This window comes from Chiloscyllium plagiosum, chromosome 29 (assembly GCF_004010195.1).
Source record: "Chiloscyllium plagiosum isolate BGI_BamShark_2017 chromosome 29, ASM401019v2, whole genome shotgun sequence".
NCBI lineage: Eukaryota > Metazoa > Chordata > Chondrichthyes > Orectolobiformes > Hemiscylliidae > Chiloscyllium > Chiloscyllium plagiosum.
Genome location: NC_057738.1, coordinates 36,887,096 through 36,908,378, shown reverse-complemented (window position 1 = coordinate 36,908,378; position 21,283 = coordinate 36,887,096). Strand labels below are relative to the sequence as shown.

At 41.8% G+C, this 21,283-nt stretch overlaps 1 protein-coding gene across 21 annotated transcripts in view; it reads right to left on the bottom strand.

Annotated features, from left to right (window-relative positions):
- Window positions 1-21,283, bottom strand: part of ulk4 (unc-51 like kinase 4) — a 497,483-nt gene that overhangs the window by 271,913 nt on the left and 204,287 nt on the right. For all 21 annotated transcript variants that reach the window (XR_006315934.1, XR_006315935.1, XM_043719550.1 and 18 more), the window contains 3 exons: window positions 20,322-20,443; window positions 13,064-13,120; window positions 2,538-2,589 (listed from right to left, as the gene is read on the bottom strand). Coding sequence is in view for 19 of the 21 variants with exons in the window: in XM_043719550.1 (XP_043575485.1) it covers window positions 2,538-2,589; window positions 13,064-13,120; window positions 20,322-20,443 (231 nt within the window). In the remaining 2 variants the exon portion in view is untranslated. The remainder of the gene's footprint in view (window positions 1-2,537; window positions 2,590-13,063; window positions 13,121-20,321; window positions 20,444-21,283) is intronic.

The window sequence follows — 21,283 nt, the reverse complement described above, 5'->3', positions numbered from 1 at the left end:
TCCCAGTCGAACTCATGTTGCTTGTCATCTGCGTGTGTGGCTACTAAGGATAGCTGGTCGTGTCGTTTTGTGGTGTTCATGGATACGGATCGTTAGCTGTCTTCCTGTTTGTCCTATGTAGTGTTTTGTGCAGTCCTTGCATGGGACTTTGTACACTACGGTGGTTTTGCTCATACTGGGTATCGAATCCTTTGTCCTGGTGAGTTGCTGTCTGAGAGTGGTAGGGAGCGGGGTTGGGGGTGGACATGGTTTGGGGGGCGGTGTTGGGGTGGGCGAGAGCTTACGTGCGGTGTGCTCTGCTAGTCTCCTGAACGGAGAGCAGACTTAATAGAAAACTCCAAGCCCCAGAGGAAGGGCACTGAATTGATTAACTGAATAATTAATTATCTGAACGAAATAGTGCCCACCCATCTTGTTCGGATAATCGAGGTTCCCCTGTACAGGTAAGCGTTCTCGAAAATATCATTCCCTAATTCTTCATCGATGTTATAGCCAAATCACACTGCCGAAACATGCTTTATACTAGAAGTACATTTGGACCATTTAGGCCTGTTGAGTCTGCTCTGCTAATCCTTATGATCATTAGATTAGATTAGATTCCCTGCAGTTTGGAAACAGGCCCTTTGGCCCAACAGGTCCACACCGACCTTCTGAAGAGTAACCCACCCAGACCCATTTCCCTCTGACTAATGCAGCTAATACTATGGGCAATTTAGCCTGACCAATTCACCTGACCTGCACATCTTTGGACTGTGGGAGGAATCCCACACAGACATGGGGCAAATGTGCAAACTCCACACAAACAGTCATCCAAGGTAGGAATCGAACCCGGGTCCCTGGTGCTGTGCGGCAACAATGCTAACCACTGAGCCACCGTGCCACCCCTGATCATCTACCTCAATGGCTTTTCCCCACACTATCCCCAAATTCCATTGAAGGCAGCATGTCTCAATGACTACCACCCAGTGGCCCTAACTTCGATGGTCATGAAGTGCTTTGAAAGGCTGGTCATGGATTTAATCATCTCCAGCTTCCCCACTACTCTTGACCCACTCCAATTTGCCTATCGGACCAACAGATCCCCATCAGATGCCATATCACTTGCCCTTCACTCTTTCCTAGAACATCTTGACACCAAGAACAGCTACGTAAGAATCCTACTCATTGACTACAGTTCAGCCTTCTATACTATTATCCCCTTGAGACTGATTACTAAACTTCGTGATCTTGGACTAAGCTCCACTCTCTGCAACTGGATCCTCAGTTTCCTGACCCACAGGCCACAATCAGTGAAGACTGGGGACAATATTTCATCCTCACTAACACTCAACACTGGAGCCCCCCAGGGATACTGTATACCATAACTGCATTGACAAATACCAGACTAATGCCATTTACCACCACGTCGGATCTCAGATGGTGACGAAACAGACTACTGACAGGAGGTGGAAGATCTGGAAAAATGGTGCACTGAGAACAACCTAGCTCTCAATGCTGGCAAAACCAAGGAACTCATTATTGACTTTCAGCGGGATGTTACTCATGCCCCCCCTACATATTAACAGAACAGAGATGGAACGAGTGGAGTGTCAAGCTCCTGGGAGTGGTCATGCACAACAAGCTTTCTTGGACTCTTCATGTGGACGCACTGGTAACAAAGGCTCTTCTTCCTCAGGCAGCTGAGGAAATTTCGCATGACAGTGAATTGCCAACTTTTATATGTGCAGCATCAAGAGCATTCTGTCAGGATGTATCACTACCTGGTATGACAAGTGTACTATTCAAGATCGGAGACGGTTACAGAGTGGTGAAATCGGCCCGGACAATCACAAAGGCCAACCTCCCATCTACAGAATCCATCTACCAGGCCCGCTGTCAAGGAAAGACCGCCAGTATTCTCAAATATCCATCCTACCCTGGCAATGCTTTTCTACATCCTCTACCATTGGGGAGAAGGTATAGATGCCTGAACACACACACCAGCCGGTTTTGTAACAGTTTCTACCCTACTGTTGTTAGGATACTGAATGGACTCACAAACTCTTAACATTTGCCTGTACCTGTGTTTTTGTTTTTGCTGCTGTTTACCTATTATTTACTTATCTATGCTACTTAACTCTGTGATCTACCTGTATTGCTTGCAAGTCAAAGCTTTTCACTGCGCCTCGGTACATGTGATAATACATTCAATTAAATTCCTTTAGATCACTGGAATTTTGAAATTTGTCAAACTCTGAACATACTCAGTGATTGAGTTTCCATAGGACTCTGGGGTAGAAAATTCCAAAGATTCATAACCCGTTGAATTCTCCTCAAATAAGACATTTGCCTCTGCGATCTGTGCCAAAATGCTAGCACCAAGTGTTCCAAATAGTAAAGTTGCTAAAAGTTCAAGACGCATTTATCTTATTGTAAGAACGTTTCCTCATTTCTGTCACATCCCATGCTATGATGTCAGAAACCTGTCTATATGAAAATTAGACAAATGTGGAAAAACAGATTTTACATTTCATCTTAAATTAAAATGATGTACTTACCTACTGCACTTTCTAAATTTGTCTCTCCAGAATCGATAGATTTAATGTGATTCTGAAAACAAACCAACATGCAAAGGTCATGTTGCGATATTTTAAAATGTGTAGTCTTCATTATTTTTGCAACAAACACAGAAGAAACGTATATAATTTAACAGGCAAAAATCTATCAATCCTAAAAATTATTTATTTCACAAACTTTTGACCTTGGATATTACATACACTTCCTGTCAATGCTTTCAGCAGCTATGATGCTCAATGCAGAAGATAATTTCCTTTTTCAAGTCTCGTCTTATTCCATACTAACAGTGACAAGTGTTGGAGCTCCTATGTGAACATTAACTGGCAAAAATGAGGAAATATGGAAAATAAACAAACCTAATTGCCATAACCTGGGATATCTGGAGCTGCAAGGTGTGAATGCAATGTCAGGATCTATAAACAGTGCCCTTATTTGAAACTCTAAAAATAAATCTGTGACCTAAATTATTTTTTGGAAATAAGAGTCATAGAGTTGGTGAGGCCTCTTCTGGAATACTGTGTATAGTTCTAGTTGCCCTTGCTCAAAAAAGATCTACAAGAATGTTGCCAGAAATAGAAGGTCTGAGTTATAAGGATAGGTGACAAATCTATGACTCGGAAAAGGACAGCCAGTGAACAATGGCAAACATTTCATAAAAAAGCTCATGACTCAGACCAAAGATAAATCCTAGTGAAGATGATTCTCGGAAGGGGTTAAATCAACCACGGTTAACCGGGAAATTAAGCACATTATCAAACTGAAAGAGAAATATACAATGTGGCAAAGTGATAAATCAGAGGAATGGGGAAGTTTTAAATGTCAACAAAGGATGACCCAAAATAAAAAAAGGGAAAAAATAAACTAGCAAGGGCAAACTAGCAAGTACCATAAATCCAGTAAAAACTTCTTCAAATAAATAAGGAAAAGAAATATAAACGTTATCACTGGCCTCTTAGACAGCAAGAGTTAGTGAAATGAGAATGGTGAGCTAGGAAATGGCGGAGGAGTTGAACAAATACTTTGTACCAGTCTTCAGAGCAGAAGCTACTAATCGCATCACAAACATACAAAATAACGAAGGGGCTAAAGGGACTAAAGTGGAGGCTGGCGGGGAGCAGGAAATAAACACAATAACTATTACTCGAGGAAAAGTATGAGGGGAAATAATGGGGCCAATAAGACCCTTGGACTTGATGGGCTGCATCTAAGAATTTTAAAGGAAGTAGGAGCAGAGATATTGGATACATTGTTGTAATCTTCAAGAATCCAAAGACTCTGGAAAACTTGCAGAGGATCGGAAAACTGCCAAAATAACACCTTATATGTAATTTATGAAACCAAAAGGAAAGTGAGGAATAAAGGTTACTAAAGGCCAGTTAGCTTAACATCTGTTTGTAGTGATTATAATGAGGTCAGCCATATGGACCTCATAAAATATGAGTTCCTTGATTGGGACTGTTGACCTCATCCAATCAGGCAGCACTGGCTGACAAATATCCCTACCCTTCCTGATCCCTGTCCTCCCCTTCACTGTTTGATCACACAGCATTGCCCTTTGATGTGAAGGGCACTGCTTGTCACTGGCCACTTGGGTGTTTCCTTTCTTCCTGTGGTGGAAATTGAATAAAGATTCGTGCACCTTGTGTCTCTCACTGTGTCTCACACCTACACACACACAACATGGGTGCTAGGGAAAAAATAAGCACAACCACAGTTAGGCGGTAGTGTGGGGGTTTTAAAGAAAGAAAAAGAAAAAAAAAGAAAAAAATAAACAAGAATGTCAGAGGTTTTGTTCACTCTGAGAGCTGGCTCTGAGGGAGCTGGGTCAGTGTGTGTATGTGCAAGGACTCTCCTCCTTGACTGTGTCTGAGAGGAAGGGGACTGTCCGTGGACCAGCTGCTCCACATCCAGAGAGCTCCAAGAAGAAGGAAGGAAGAAAAAAAATTAAAAATTTTTCAAAATCCCTACTCTTCCTTTCACTTTTTTGATCACGCAGCATTACCCTTTGACGAGAAGGGCATTGCTTGTCACTGGCCACCCTGGTATTTCCTTTCTTGGTGTAAATTGAATAAAGATTTGTACAATGTTGTCTTTCATTGTGTCTCACACCTGCACATACACAAAAAAGATTAAAAAAGAGAAAAAAAGAAAAAAGGAAAAAAAAAACAGATTTGCCCTTTTTAGTTTTAAAAAAATATATAACAGGAGTGTCAGAAGTTCTCTTCACCCAGGTGGCTCTGAGGAAGTCGGACCAGTGTCAAGCACTATGAACGTGTAAATAAAGGGTAACTTGATGAAGGGATACTATCCTCAGTGGAGTTATTACAGTGGCAGTGAGAGAAAAAAACTCTTCTGAAGAAATTCATTCGCACCAGTCATCCTTGAGTTGGGATAAGCATTGCTAGCATCATGTACTAGGCTAGTATCTAGAAGAGTGCACACTTTGTAAAGTCCACCTACATCTGGTTTGGAAGTTAAATTGCTTAGCAGCATTCAAATCAGAACCAACCAAAAAAATAATCTGGTTAAATGGTCACCTGGTTCTAACGGAAGTCGATACCCGTGTGGCTGTTTCAGTTATCGCAGAACCAGTCTTTAACAAAACTCACTCTGGACTCCAACCCTTATGTTTGGGCAAAACTTCGGCTGGACTGAGAACCTATCATGGGAAACCTTTACAGATTAAGGATTCAACTTCTGTTCTAGTCTCTTATGAGAAGCGGCTGGCTCAGTTACAAATGATTGAAGTAAAAGGCTCGGGCCCAAGCTTGATGGGACAAAATTGGTTCTGAAAGATCTACTGAGAGTCTCTCAACATTTTTCAATTAGAAAATGTCTGCCTGAATAAAGTCATAATTAAATATCTGGAGGTTTTGCAGGATAGTCTAGGGACTATCAATGGAGCTAAGGCCACTTTACATGTTGCCTAGGGAGCAATTGCACAGTTCAGCAAGGCCCACCCAGTGTAAATTGCCTTATGGACTGAATTAGAGGCAGAAATCAGAAGGATGAATGGTGAAGGAATCCTCAATCTAGCCCAGTTTATGGAATGGGCAGCACCGGTCGTACCAATTGTGAAGCCTGACAGATCAGTTTGCCTTTTCTGGAGTTTTTAAACAAATGGTAAACCACTTTTAGGTGGATAAAAACACAATCTCTCACATAGACTATATGCAAAGTAGATGGGGGGGGAGGGGGGTGCACTTCACAAAACTGGACTGGAGCCATTCATAATTGTGATCATTACTGATAAGGGTTTGTACCAACACAATGGCTTACCACTTGGGTTATTGTCAGCCTGCGCAATCTTTTAGCAGATGGAGAACATTCTCCAGGTGGAGGTGGTGCAGGTGGAGAACATTTTCCAGGTGGAGGTGGTGCAGGTGGAGAATATTTTCCAGGTGGAGAACATTGCTGATGAAGGGCTTTTGCCCGAAACGTCGATGTTCCTGCTACTCGAATGTTGCCTAAGCTGCTGTACTTTTCCAGCACCGCACTCTTGACTCTAATCTCCAGCATCTGCAGTCCTCACTTTCGCCAAACATTTTATAAGGTCTACCCCTAGTCGCCACTTATCTAAATGACCTGCTAATAACAGGGAACACCAATAAGGATCACTTAGAGAATTTGGACATAGTCCTTAAATGTTTTCCCCAAACAGATGCAAGCCTTAGAAAGGGAAAATATGTTCCAGGCACCCCAAAGGGTGAATAGTCAAATTCTTTACCCCAAGGTAGGGGAGTCCAAAACCAGAGGGCATATATTTAAGGTGAGAGGGGAAAGATTTAAAAGGGCCCTCGGGGAAACTTTTTCACGCAAAAAGTGGCGCCTGTATGGAATGAGCTGCCAGAGGAAGTGATGGTGGCTGGTACAATTACAACATTTCAAAGGGATCTGGATGGGTATATGAATAGGAAAGGTTTAGAGGGAAATGGGACTAAATTAGGTTAGGATATCTGGTTGGCATAGACAAGTTAGACCGAAGGGTCTATTTCTGAGCTGGACATCTCTAATACTCATGCTACAAGAGTTGACAAGACCCGATTACACCAATTGGAAGATAAAGTGAGGGCAATAAAAGATGCCCTGGCTCTCACACCTATACTGGAGCTTAAGTCTTTTCTTGAACTGATGAATTATTATGGAAAGTTAATGCATAATCTGGCTTCCATCCTGTCACCGTTGCATCAACTCTTAAGAAAAGGTCAGCCTTGGAAATGGCCATGAAGCTAAGATGTAGCCTTCAGCAAACTGAAGAGACAGCTATCATCCTCTAAGATGTTGACATCTATATCCCAAAAGAGATCTGGTATTGGCATGCGATGCCTCCCTGTATGGCATTGGGATAGTATTAGGTCATAGGTCGCCCAATGGAGAGTAACGCCCAATAGCATATACATCCAGGACTTCGGCTAATGCAGAGCATAAATGCGCTAAGGTAGAGAAGGAAGGGTTGGCAGTCATATTTGGAGTTAGAAAGTTCCACCAACAGCTTTTTGGTCATCAATTTGTAATTATAATGACCACAAACCCCTGTTGACCTACCTAAAGACGACAAGGCAGTACCTTAGGCTGAGTTCAGCAATTGGATCTGATACTAACAGCGTATAATTAGAAGTTGGTACACCATCTGGGAGGCCAAGTAACAAATACAAATGCATTGAGCTGCCTCCTGCTGGCGGATACACCATTCATGGTACCGCCACTGAAACAGTTTGTAATAGTTTTACATTTTCTGGACAATCTCACCCTTTGAACGTAGAAAGATCCGTTTCTGGCAAAACAGAAACAGTTGGTGGTGATGGGGGAAACCAAAGGACTGTCACATCAGAACTGAAAACCTTTTTTGACCTGGAGAGACCAGATCACAATAGAAGACAGTATATTATTATGGGGTGCAACAGTGATCATCCTGAGCAAAGGTTACCACCAGATACTGACTGAACTTCACCAGGGTCATTTGGGGTTTCCAAAATGAAGATGCTGGTGAGATGTTATATGGGGTGGCCAGGCTTGGATGCACACATAGCAGCATTGGTGATGCAGTGCCCAGAGTGCCAAAAAGGACAAAAGGTATTGCCAGCAGCTCCCCACATTTGTGGGAATGGCCTTAATTACACGCCAACTATGCAGGTCCTTTCAGCGGCTCAATGTTTTTAGTCATTGTGGACACCCACTAAAAATGGCTGGACGTGCGTAGAGTTCATTCATCAAATACAGTGTCGACAATAAAAAAAAGCGTGCATCTTTTGCAATACACGGACTCTTGGAAGTGTTGGTCACAGATAACGGGCCCTTCTTTACCAGCAGGGAATTTGAGTATTTCATAAATTTCAACGGTATTTGACATATAAGGACAGCTCCAGACCATCCATCATCCAATTGTCTGGCAGAAGAGCAGTCCAAACTTTGAAGGCAGTCTGAAAGAAACAGTCCACAAACTGTCCCAGCTCCTGTTTGATTATAGAATCACCCCTATTGCAACAACAGGGTTAGCTCCAGCAGACTCCACATCAGGCTAAATCTTACCTTCCCAGACCTGGAGTGAAACAGCATCAGGATCACCAATGTTGGACATAACACTCTGCTAAGAAAGAAAGACCGTTTTCTTCATGCATTGACGAAAGGTGCAAAGTCACAAACAGGGCAGGAGCAAAATGTGCATGGCTCCTCAACTAGCCTTCCAACTATTCTGGAATCCGGGAGTTCTCCCTCTTTGGTCAAGCATTGACGATACCTCGGAATTTGAGATGGACATGACGGATGTTGCCCCCTCAACGCCTTTGTCACGTGATAAGGAAAATTAATTTCTTCCAAGAATTTCCAGGCACACAAAGTGAGATACTGTGCGTTACATAGTGCCCTTATCAGAGGCAGAGCTCGAGAAACCTGATCCAGTGCTAAAATGCCCAGGGGGAGCTACAACAAAAAAAAAGAACCAGCCTACATCCTTGGAGCTGGAAGGGGAGAGATATAGTGATTGTAACGAGGTCAGCCAAGTAGATTTCATACGAGTTCCCTGACTGGGGCTGCTAATTTGGGGTGGCACGATGGCTCAGTGGTTAGCACTGCTGCTTCACAGCATCAGGGACCCAGGTTGAATTCCCGCCTTGGGCGACTGTGTGAAGTTTGCACATTCTCCCAATATCTGCATGGGTTTCCTCCGGGTGCTCCAGTTTCCTCCCACAATCCAAAGATGTGCAGGTAAGGTGAATTGGCCATGCTAAATTGCCCATGGTATTAGGTGCATTAGTCAGGGGTAAATATAAGGTAGGGGAATGGGTCTGGGTGGGTTACTTTTCGGAGGGTCGGTGTGGACTTATTGGGCCGAAGGGCCTGATTCCATACTGTACAGAATCTAATCTAATCTGGTCCAATCAGGGACCCTGCCTGACAGATATGAACAGCAGCATCAGAGATTCTGTTCATTCTGACAGCCGCCTCTGAGGAAGCTAGAATCTCCATGTTTAAATAAAGGGAGATTTGGTGAAATGATACTGGCCTCCATGCATTCATTTCAAGGGAATATGTGTTTGGTTATGGCATCCCATTGGAAGTGGCAGAAATAACAGCATAAGATTCTCTGAATGTGGAGGCTGGTTGTGTGGCAAATGCAGACCAGAAGGGACCCTCTCCCTGCTGTGGGAGGGAAGAGAAAGAGTGAGGGTTGATGCATGGGAGAATGGATGGTCAAGGCCCCCAAGGTAGCAGGGAATCTTCAATTGAGGAAACAGGTGGATATTTCTGAGGCCCACCTGCAGAAAGTGGCATCAGAGCAGATGTTATGGAAACAGAGAAAATGAGAGAATGGAATGGAGACCTTACAGGTAGCATGCCTTGAGGATGATACTCAAGGTAACTATGGGAGTTAATGGGTTTGCAATGGATATTAATGACCAGTCTATCCACAGAAATGGAAACAGGTGTCGAGGAAGGGAAGGAAGGATTCAGAGATGGACCAAGTTAAGTTGAGATCAGGGTGGAAATTGGAAGCAAAATTGATAAATTCTTCCTGTTCCAAATGAGAGAGGGAAGCAGTACTGATGGTGTCATCGATATACCAGAGAAAGAGTATTGGGTGAGGGCCAATTAGGATTGAGACAAGGAATGTTCCACATACCCAACAAAGAGAGAGGCATAACTGGCACCCATGCTGATACCTGTTTGATCTGAGGAAAGTGAGAGGATTTAAAGAAGAAGTTGTTCAAACTGATGATGAGCTCAGCCAGGTGAAAAATGGTGGTGGTGAATGCAAACAGTTCAGGCCTTTTTACCAGGAAGAAGCGGAGAGCCCTCAGACCATCCTGCACATATAAAGGGACTGTATGGCCATGGTGAAGAGGAGGCAGCTGGTGTCTGTGAACTGGAAATTTTGAAACTGACATAAAGCATCAAAAACATTATGGATGTAAGTGGGTAGGGACTGGACAAGGAGAGAAAAAAATCAAGACGAGGTAGAAAGAAATAAGTTCCATGGGGGCAGGAACAGATGTAAACAATGGGTCAACCCAGGCAGGCCTGTCTGTGGATTTTGGGGAGAAGGCAGAGGCAGCTGTACATGGTTCGGGCAGTATGAGCTTGGAGGCAGGTGGGGGGTGGGGGATCCCCAGATGAGATGAAATTGGTGACAGCAATGGACACACTGGCCTGATGCTTGATTGTGTGGTCACAGTCGAGGAGGAGGTATCTGAGAGCTGGCATTCAGCTTCCACAATGTAAAGGTCAGTATACCCTAGACAACAACAGCACCATCCTTGCTGGCCGACTTGGATCTGAGAGCACGGAGTGCAGTCAGAGGGAGATATTTTCAAAAACATGAGGGGAAGTAGAAAAATCGATCTGACTGATGTAATGTCAGCATTACATCAGAGCGGCACGGTGGCAGTGTTAGCAGGTTCGATTCCAGCCTCAGGCGACTGTCTGTGTGGAGTTTGCACGTTCTCCCTGTGTCTGTATGGATTTCCTCCGGGTGCTCCGTTTTCCTCCCAGAGATGTGCAGGTTAAGTGAATTGGCCATGCTAAATTGTCCATCGTGTTAGGTGCATTACTCAGGGGTAAATATAGGGGAATGGATCTGGGTGGGTTGCTCTTCGGAGGGTTGATGTGGACTTGTTGGGCTGAAGGGCCTGTTTCCACACTGTTGGGAATCTAATCTAATGTCAACATTTCTTAATAACAGATTGAAATAACCAGACAGAGGACAATATCCCGTCACCAAGTAACCCTTTATTTGCTGTGCACAGTACACTGACTGTGGCCAGCCAACTCAGAGTCAGTCCCCTGAACTGAGGAGATTCTAAATCCACTGTTTATTTTTGTCAGTCAGGGCTCCCTGATTGGCCCAGGTTAATAACCACAATCAAGGACCTCATAGTCAACAAGGTTCACCTGGTTCCAATCACTGCACAGGTAAATGGCTAGAGGGAGGGATCCAAGTGGAGGACGATGTTGAAAGCTAGTGAAGGGGTCTGTGGGATAGGGAGAGGACTCCTGACCAAAGAAATGGGCACAGAAGCAGAGGTGAGGGATGAAGAAATCGATGGTATATTATGCAAGAAGTCATTGAGGTGGGGCGCAGAAGGAAAAAAAACTAAGACCTTTGCTGAGTACAGAAAGTTCAGTATCAAGAGAGTGACAGGTCAGAAAGAATAATAAATACATGACAAGAGGTAGGGTTAGAAGAAAGGATGAAGTCAGAGGGAAAAGGAGGGAAGGAAGGTTCCAGAGCAGCATAGGTATCTGCAAATAGTTGCAGCTTGGGGACCCTGCAGCCTCTATGACACAGCATCGAGCTCAATATCTTTAGAAATTGATTCTGTCCATTCATTTTTTTTTACCCATCCCCACACCCAGTCCCATGACAAGGACTGCTTTCAGCACAGCCAACCCTTTCTGATCTACTCTTAGTCCTATTATCACATGACTTGGGTTGTTTTCAATACAGTCTATCCATTCTCTCTTATTCCTATGCTCATTATTACTTATTCAGCTTCTCTTCTGTGCTGGCCTAATATCAATAATCCCCTTATTTACTTTCTCCTTTCATCTCTCTCTCTCTCGGCTCCATTTCCACCCATCTGCTCGTCTCCCTACCAGTCTGTCTGCACTATAAATACCCTTTTTCCTACCCTTCCAAACAAAGATCACTGGACTCAAATGTTAACTCTGCTTTTTCCCGACAGATGTTGCCTGACCAGCTGAGTTTTTCCAGCAATTTCTGATATGCAGCATCTGCAGATCTTTGTTTTATTGAACTAAAGAAGCTTGAGGACATTTTGAATTAAATATTCAGGTGGCTTGCAATCATATTTCCATTTTTTATGCAAAGTTGAGGATTTGCAACACAGTGACTGCAAAAGTAGAGAGTTTCTAAGTATTTATTAGGCACATAGTTAGACTTGAGCCTTCAGTATTTAAGTCCATTCAAAAATTCAGCATCATGTCATGGCCAATTAGTGAAGCTACTGTGAAAACTGCTGCAATACAATTAAACCAGATGATGACTTGCTCTCTATTAGTGAGTAGGAAATGGGATTGTAGTTGTGAAAATACTTAGATCAAATAGCATACCTTACAGCTGGCAAACGCGATTTACTTAGCACTTTATTTACATGTGCATGACAGCAAAGTCAACAAAGTCCATTATTAAAAAAGCTAACAAAAGGAAGCAGAACTCATGATAAACATTACAGCAACTTCACCCAATAAAAGCAAGGTTATGTCTCTCACAGAATGTAGTAACGGATAGTTACATCAAAATTATGTTAATAGAATCAATCCTAGTCACTCACAACAGTCCAGGCTTGACTGAGTCTGGAATTAAATAGTCATGCTCATTCTGAGGAGGAATAGTGGTGTCACTAAATGCCATGGAAGTTGTGCAGATCCATTAAAATGTCAGAAAGCAATCTGTACATTTTTATGGAGAAGCACCTAATAAGAGCAGCAATTATTATGACTGGAGGATGATAATTCATAACACTTTACAATAAAAAGATAAATTTTTGATTCATTCCTTATGAAAGAGCAGTCCTATGTTATGAACAAGTTCTGTTTTTTCCATTGTTTGTAAGTCGAATGTGAGCGTCGGAACAGATACGAGCTAATTAGTCCGCCTGTTCGTTAGGACGCAACATTGTACGTGAGTCTGATATTTGAAAATAATTTTTAAAAATGAGAAGCCAGAGATTGATTCGTAAGTAGGGGACGTTTGTAAGTCGGGCATTCGTAACCCGGGGACTTCCTATACTCTATTTCTTCAATAATGTAGAATGCAGTAATGCTTCTGAAGAACAGATCGATTGTTTATCTCATTTAGTATTTATGGGTTCTTGTTGTATATGAGTTGTTTTTTTTTTCATTTGACTGGGCTTCAAAAGTAAATGATTGATTGATTGATTCTGAATAGTATATGATAACCTGAGGATGTCATCAGGCATGATATTTAAATCCATGCTAATTCCTTTTATTGGAAAACAATTATGGCAATTAGTAATTCTTTACTTACAAGCAATGCTCCACAGCTGACAAGAAACTCTTCAGTGATAACCTGGGGTCTAAATATCTGAAAAATAGATTGTTCATGGTTCATGCCTCAGTAACACTATTTTTTAAAAACAGCATCTGCAAAATTTTATGCATCCTTAACACCATTGTGCTTAGCAGTACAGATCACATTACAGCTGTGGATTTGCCTCAGAGCTCAGATAAATTACTTTGTTTCAACTCCATGGGCCATTGAATACTGACACAAGCACCCCAAACCTTCTCAACCAGGATTGCTTTATCATATCCTATGTCAACGAGTTACCTTGCTACTGTTTGCCCCAGTGCCTTTGTGAGTGCGGGTTGAGTGTATTGGAGGGCTGAAGGGTGGGGATAATCTCGAAGGGGTGACCAATGCTAGGCCCAGGTGACTCCAAAGGAGGCCATCAGCTTGTCCGACTCCAGCCCATACAGCTGAAGCTGCTGGGTTTCCCACATGGTTTGGTCCTCCCTTCACTGCAGGTAACAACCCAAGTCTTTAAATGGTCAATAAACCCATTGGGACACGCATACATCGCCTACATTTCAGGCAGTGTGGGATAGGTAGGCAAGCAGAAGGCCACTTGATAGATTTTACCTACCTTCAAACCAACTAGTGGGGAGCATAAGATATAAATATAGAATATAAGAACTTGGAGCAGGAGTAGGCCATCTGGCCCTTTGAGCCTGTTCCACCGTTCAATAAGATTATGGCTGATTTTTTCATGGACTCAGCTCCACTTCCCTAACCTCTCACCGTAATACTTAATTCCTTCATTGTTAAAAAAAAACTATCTTACTTTAAAAACATTTATTGAAGTAGCATTCACTGGGCAAGAGATGCCATTGATTTACAACCCTCTGCATTTAGAGGTTCCTTCTCAATTCAGTCCTAAATCTGCTCCCCCTAATTTTGAGTCTAGATTAGAGTGGTGTTGGAAAAGCACAGCAGGTCAGGCAGCATCCGAGGAGAAGGAAAATCGACGCTTCGGGCAAAAGCCCTTCATCAGGAATAGAGCTAGTTTCACTTGCCAGTGGAAACATCCTCTCTACGTATATCTTATCTATCCCCTTCATAATTTTATATGTTTCTATAAGATCCCCCCATATTCTTCTAAATTCCAATGAATATAATCCCAGTCTACTCTGTCTCCTCATAACCCACACCCTCAACTCAGGAATCAACCTAGTGAACCTCTTCTGCACCCCCTCCAATTCCAGTACATCCTTTCTCAAGTAAGGAGACCAAAACTGCACGTAGTACTCCAGGTGTGGCCTCACCAGCACCTTATACAGCTGCTTTTAAACTCAATCCCTTTAGCAATGAAGGAGAAAATTCCATTTGCGCCTTCCTAATTATCTGTTGTACCTGCAGACCAACTTTTAGTGATTCATGCACCCAGGTCCCTTTGCATAGCAGCATGCTGCAATTTTTTTTTCCATTCAAGTAATAGTCCTTTTTACTGTTATTCCTACCAAAATGGATGACTTCCCATTTATTAACATTGTATTCCAACTGCCAGACCTTTGCCACTCACTTAAAGTATCTATGTTCCTCTGCCACTCATCCTAGTGTCATCTGCAAACTTTGAGAAACTTTGACACATGGTCCCCAATTCCAAATCATCTATGTAAATTGTCAATAATTGCAGTCCCAACACTGATCCCTGAGGCACACCATAGTTACTTATTGTCAACTAGAATAGCACTCATTTATCCCCACTCTTTGCTTCCTGTTAGTTAACCAATCCTCTATCCATGCTAATACTTTACTTGTAACGCCATGCATCTTTATCATGTGCAGCAGCCTCTTGTGTGGCACCTTGTCGAAGGCCTTTTGGAAATCTAGGTACACCACATCCACTGGGTCCCTGTTGTCCACCATGCTTGGAATGTCTTCATAGAATTCCAAAAGATTAGTTAAGCATGGCCTGCCTTTCATGTACCTATGCTGCATCTGCCCAATGGGACAATTTCTATCTAGATGCCTTGCTATTTTTTCCTTAACAGTAGACTTAAGCATCTTCCCCACTACAGAAGTTAAGCTAACTGGTCTATAATTCCCCAATTTTTATCTATCACCCTTTTTAAGCAATGGTGTCATATTTGCTGTTTTCCAATCTGCTGGAACTACCCCAGAGTCCAGCGAATTTTGGAATATTACCACAAGTGCACTTGCTATTTCTCCTGACAACTCTTTTAGTACCCTGGGAGGCATTCCATCAGGGCCAGGAGACTTGTCTATCCTTAGCTCCATTAGTTTGCCCAACACAACCTCTCCCGTGATGATTGTTTCGAGGTCTTCGCCTACCTTTGTTTCTTTGTCAATTACTGACATGTTATTAGTGTCCTCCACTGTGAAGACCTATACAAAATACCTATTCAATGCCTTAGCCATTTCATCATATCCCATGACTAAGTACCCCTCCCTTCTCATCCTCTAAAGGACCAACATTTACTTTAGCCACTCTTTTCATTTTATATGTTTATAGAAACATTTGCTATTTGTCTTTATATTCTGTGCTAGTTTTTTTTCATGTTCTACCTTTTTTTCTTTATAGCTCTTTTTGTGACTTTCTGTTGACCTTTAAAGCTTTCCCAATCTTCTAGTTTCCTGCTGATTTTGGCCACTTTGTATGCCTTCTCTTTTGATTTGATAGCCTTTCTTATTTCCACAGACACCTACGGCAGATTACCCCTTTTCTTACAGTCCTTCCTTTTCACTGGAATATACTTTTGCTGAGCACTCTGAAAAATTACTTTGAAAGTCCTCCACTGCTCATCAACTGTCTTACCATAAAGTCTTTCTTTCCAGTCTACTTTAGCCAAGCCCTCCCTCATCCTATTGTAGGCTCCCTTGTTTAAGCACAGGACCATGGTACTGGATTTTATCTTCACACTCTCCATCTGTATTCTAAGTTCAACCATACTCCTTCCAAGACCATTCCGAATGTTGAAGTTTAGATTAGATTAGATTAGATTACTTACAGTGTGTAATGAGACAGTCATTAATTATTCCTGTCTCATTACACATAACCATATCTAAGATAGCTTGCTCTCTCGTCAGTTCCATTACATATGGTTCAAGAAAACTATCGTGGATATATTCAATGAATTCTTCCTCAAGGCGACCTTGACCGATGTGGTTCGACCAACTGACATGTAGATTAAAATCCCCCAAAGTAATTGCAATACCATTTTTACAGGTATTTGTTATTCCTTTGTTTATTGCCTGCCTCAATGTGATGTTGTTATTTGATGGCCTATAGACTATGCCTATCAGTGACATTTTCTTTTAGAATTTCTAATTTCCACCCAAATGGATTCAACCTTATTCTCCACAGAACCTATTCATTCTCTCAGCACCGACCTGATGTCATCCTTGAATATCAGAGCTACGCCATATCTCTTAGCTACCCGTCTGTCGTTCCGAACAGTCTGATACCCCGAGATATTTAACACGCAGTCGTGACCATCCTGTAATCATGTCTCTGTAATGGCTACTAAATCATATTCATTTGCGATGATTTGTGCCGTTAACTCATTGACCTTGTTACGAATGCTATGAGCATTCAGGTAAAGGGCCCTTATGCTAGTTTTCATTAGATTAGATTAGATTACATTACATTATAGTGTAGAAACAGGCCCTTCGGCCCAACAAGTCCACACCGACCCGCCGAAGCGAAACCCACCCATACCCCTACATTTACCCCTTACCTAACACTACGGGCAATTTAGCATGGCCAATTCACCTGACCCTGCACATCTTTTGGACTGTGGGAGGAAACCGGAGCACCCGGAGGAAACCCACGCAGACACGGGGAGAACGTGCAAACTCCACACAGTCAGTTGCCTGAGGCGGGAATTGAACCCGGGTCTCAGACGCTGTGAGGCAGCAGTGCTAACCACTGTGCCACCGTGCCGCCTCAATGTTCTCATGATTTCCAACATCTCTAATAATATCTCCTGAGTTATCCTTCCTTTTTACTTTTTTCGTACTCTGCCTTGTAGTTAAACCCTCTTGCACAAATGCTACCCTGCTGCTTTCCTTTTTGTTTACCATCATAAACCCTTTCAACGGTTTTTTTTTGTCACAGTCAACACTTTGGTCCTCTCCTGTTCTTCCTCCCTTTCCCACTATTCAAAGTCTTTCTCCCCTGCTATCTGTTATCTTTTTATTCACTGCTTTTGGTTGAATTTTATTACTCCCCCACCCAATACATCACTTTACTAGAATATTTCCCTTAATTTTGATTATTTACAACACCACAGGAGTTCAAGAACAAACTATATCTGTGTGGCACCATTAAAGCAGTAAAATGCTTTATAGAAGCATTAGAAACTAATTTTAATAGTAAGGATGTACTGTGCCAGATGATCAAATGCTTAAAGTGGTGGTTTTCAGGAATGTCTTAAAGGAATTGCAATGAAGCCAGTAAGCTTACAATTTGAAGGAATTTTAACACTTTCCATTATATGTAAAATGGAATCTGAACAACAAGAATATTTGATTTTATTGTATATCATTATTTCAAATATTAGTTTGGCATTACCTTGCATAAACTATTTACTACACATAACTTTAAAAATACTCAGTCGGTGGATCAAAGCAAATCAATGGAATTGGCTTCGAATGTATTTCCCCTTCACAAAGTTCCTGTCTTAATTGACTCCTGCCTTTGATGAATATTTTCCAACCCATATCATTTCCTGGTGTTGGCCTTGATACTTTTTCCACAAAGCAGAAACAACTTAGAGTTGTGGCAGCATAGTTAGAAAATATGGGTTCAAAGTGCATTGAGAAACCACTATATTGAGAAATAAACTTTGATATTTTAAAAACAGTTCACATTACAAAAGAGGAAGTTCAGGGCGTCTTACAGAATATAAAGGTGGATAGATCTCTGGGACCTGATCCATTGTATCTCAAAACGCTGTGGAAAGTAAGGGAGGAAATTACGAGAGCCCCTGCAGAAATATGTGCATCATCTATAAATATGGGTGAAATGCCTGATGACTGGAGGGTGGGTAATGTTGTACCCCTTTGTTTAAGAAAGGTTGTAAGGAGAAACCGGGGAACTATATACCTGTGAGTCCGACTTTGGTTGTGGGTAAATTGTCGGAGGTGATTATAAAAGATAGGATTTATTTAGAGGGGCAAAAAAATTGAGTAGGGACAGTTTTATGCGAGGAAAATCATGTCTCACAAACTTGACTGAAATTTTTGAGGTTACCATGAAAATTGATGTCAGGGAGTAATGGTGGAGGGTCACTTTTCAGACTGGAGGCCTGTGACCACGGTGTTCCACAAGGATCGGTTCTGGGTCCTCTTTTATTTGTCATTTATATAAATGATTTGGATGAGAATATAGTAGGCATAGTCAGTAAGTTTGCAGATGACACTAAAATTGGTGGCATAGAAGACAGTGAAGAAGGTTTTCGAAGATTACAAAAAGATCTTGATCATATGGGTCAATGAGCTAGATGGAGTTCAATCTGAATAAATGCGAGGTATTGCATTTTGGTACAACAAATAAGGGTAGGACTATACAATTAATAGAACAGTCATGGGTCGTGTTGTAGAACAGAGAGACCTAAGGGTGCAGGTACATAATTCTTTAAAGTTTGCATCAGATAAAGGCAGGATGATTAAAAAGGTGTTTGGCACACTTGCCTTCATTGCTCAGTCCTTTGAGTATAGCAATTGAGACGTTATGTTGAGGTTGTACAGGACACTGGTGAGGCCTCTTCTAGAATACTGTGTCCAGTTCTGGCCGCCCAGTTATAGAAAGGATATTATCAAGCTGGAGAGGGTTCAGAAGAGATTTACCAGGATGCTGCCGAGTATGGAAGGTTTGAATTATAAAGAAAGGCTGGATGGGCTGGGACTTTTTCACTCGAGTGTAGGAGGTTGAGAGATGACCTGATAGTTTATAAAATAATGAGGGGTATAGTAAGAGTTGATAATAGTTGTATTTTCCCTATGGTGGGGAATTTCAAGACTAGCGGGAACATTTTTAAAGTGAGAGGAGAGTCATTTAAAAAAGACATAAAAGGCAAATATTTTACACGGAAGGTGGTTCGCGTGTGGAATGAACTTCCCGAGGAAATAGTGAAAGCAGGTACAATTACAATGTTTAAAAGACATTTGGATGGATACATAAATAGGAAAGATTTGGAGGGATATGGGCTAGGAGTAGGCAGGTAGGACTATTTTTAGTTTGAGATTATGGTCGGCATGGACTGGTTGAATTCCAAGGGTCTGTTTCCATGCTGTATGACTCGATATGCAATGGTTGTTCTTGCCTTGAAGATTTCTGAACTAAAAACAAGAAAATCATTACTATTCTTGAATATCCACCCTTTCCCAGGGCAACACTTGATATTCTGTAACAAAGCTCTTATTTATGATGACAAGTACTGTTTGAGATGATGTACAACTGCATGTTTTATTACTTTCAAAGTCAATATTTGCTTGCAAAAATTACTTTATGACTATTTGAATCCAATGCCTGACCAGATCTGACTATCCAATTCCCAAGACCACGACCCCCACTGGAACAGCATCCAGCTGGACAGTCCCAACTCCCTCCACCCTAACCTAACCTACACTTAACACTCTTCTTCTACCCTACCTTTTACCCACCTTCTTACCCTAACCCCTCATCCACTTAAACCCTTGCCCATCTGGTACCCCAAACCCTCGCCCACCATTTTGGTACCAACATGATTCACCCATTTGTCACTGTACCTTTACTCAACTTTCATATTTGCCTTATTTCACGAAGTATGAAAGTGGCTTCTAGACCTTTAAACCCTGGAACATGACAGGAATTATCATGGAATAACATTGATCCACTGGATTCAGAGCCTGGACTAAACTGCTTCAGCTGAGAGGATTCCTGGCCCAGAAGTTGGCTGGGAACTCCTCTGAAGGGGAATTTTATTTAATTCAGATCAGGGCCATTGAGTGTACTTTGTTATTCAGTCCCAATTTCGTCACAAACACATGAGAATCATTTGGAGATTTTCATGATTATCTTCCATTTCGTACAACTGCAAGGTAGGGGGAATGTTTCAAATATAACAAGGTAGTGTACAGATTTACGCTTACCTCTTAAATTAATTTGTTGGCCGTGAGGGAGAGAAAACCAAAAGTATTTGGTTTTCAGCATTGGAAGTCTTTAATGATCAAGCCCTTTCTCTTCTTGGTTACCAGATGAGTGCCTAAGTTAAAGTACCTGAGCTGTCACAAGATGGAGCATAACAGGCATCATGGGTAGACACATCTTCAAATGTTTTGCTTGAATTGTTGATGGATGCTTGCGCCCAGAAACATTACACAGTGCAGAGAGAACACCACCTATTAGATAAATAATTTCTGTGAGTTGGTAATTAGGTTAGCTCATGTTTGAAATGATTGACAATTAATTGAAGCTATCTTAGCAATCTGTGATAAAAATAAGTAAAGTCATCAGAGGTCTTCAATGATCAATATTGATCTGAAATTGTAAAGCAAACCTACAAAATTATAAATTACTCTGGCACCCAAATTGAACAGATAATAAACACTGTCGTCTACATTTCACATTTTAGCTTATTTAAAGATAGAGAAAAGAGCCACCAGAATGATTTGGGGGATGGAATACTTGGATTATGAGAAGTAGGTATTATCTAAATTGGGTAAAAACAATGACTGCAGATGCTGGAAACCAGATTTTGGATTAGTGATGCTGGAAGAGCACAGCAGTTCAAGCAAAAGCCCTCTTTATTCCTGATGAAGGGCTTTTGCCCGAAACATCGATTTTGCTGCTCCTCGGATGCTGCCTGAACTGCTGTGCTCTTCCAGCACCACTAATCCATTATTTAAATTGGGCATATTCTCACTGAAAAAGATTGGAAACTGATCAGATTTTTGCTTTTAAAAATATGAATGAACTAAATATGTAGAACATAACAACATGTTTCACCATATACAGAACATCAGATCCAGAGGATGGTTTCTGAAATTGAAAGGAGGGGACTGTGGAAGATTCAAATCTACAGATAGTCCCTGGGTTGCAAATGGTATCTGATCTGGATTCTTATGCAAGTTGGTTTGTACACAAGTCAGAACACAATGCAGGATAATGAATTGCAGCTGCTCCTAAGTATGGGAAATGTTTGTTTGTCAAGACTTTAAAATTACAATCATTAAGGAATC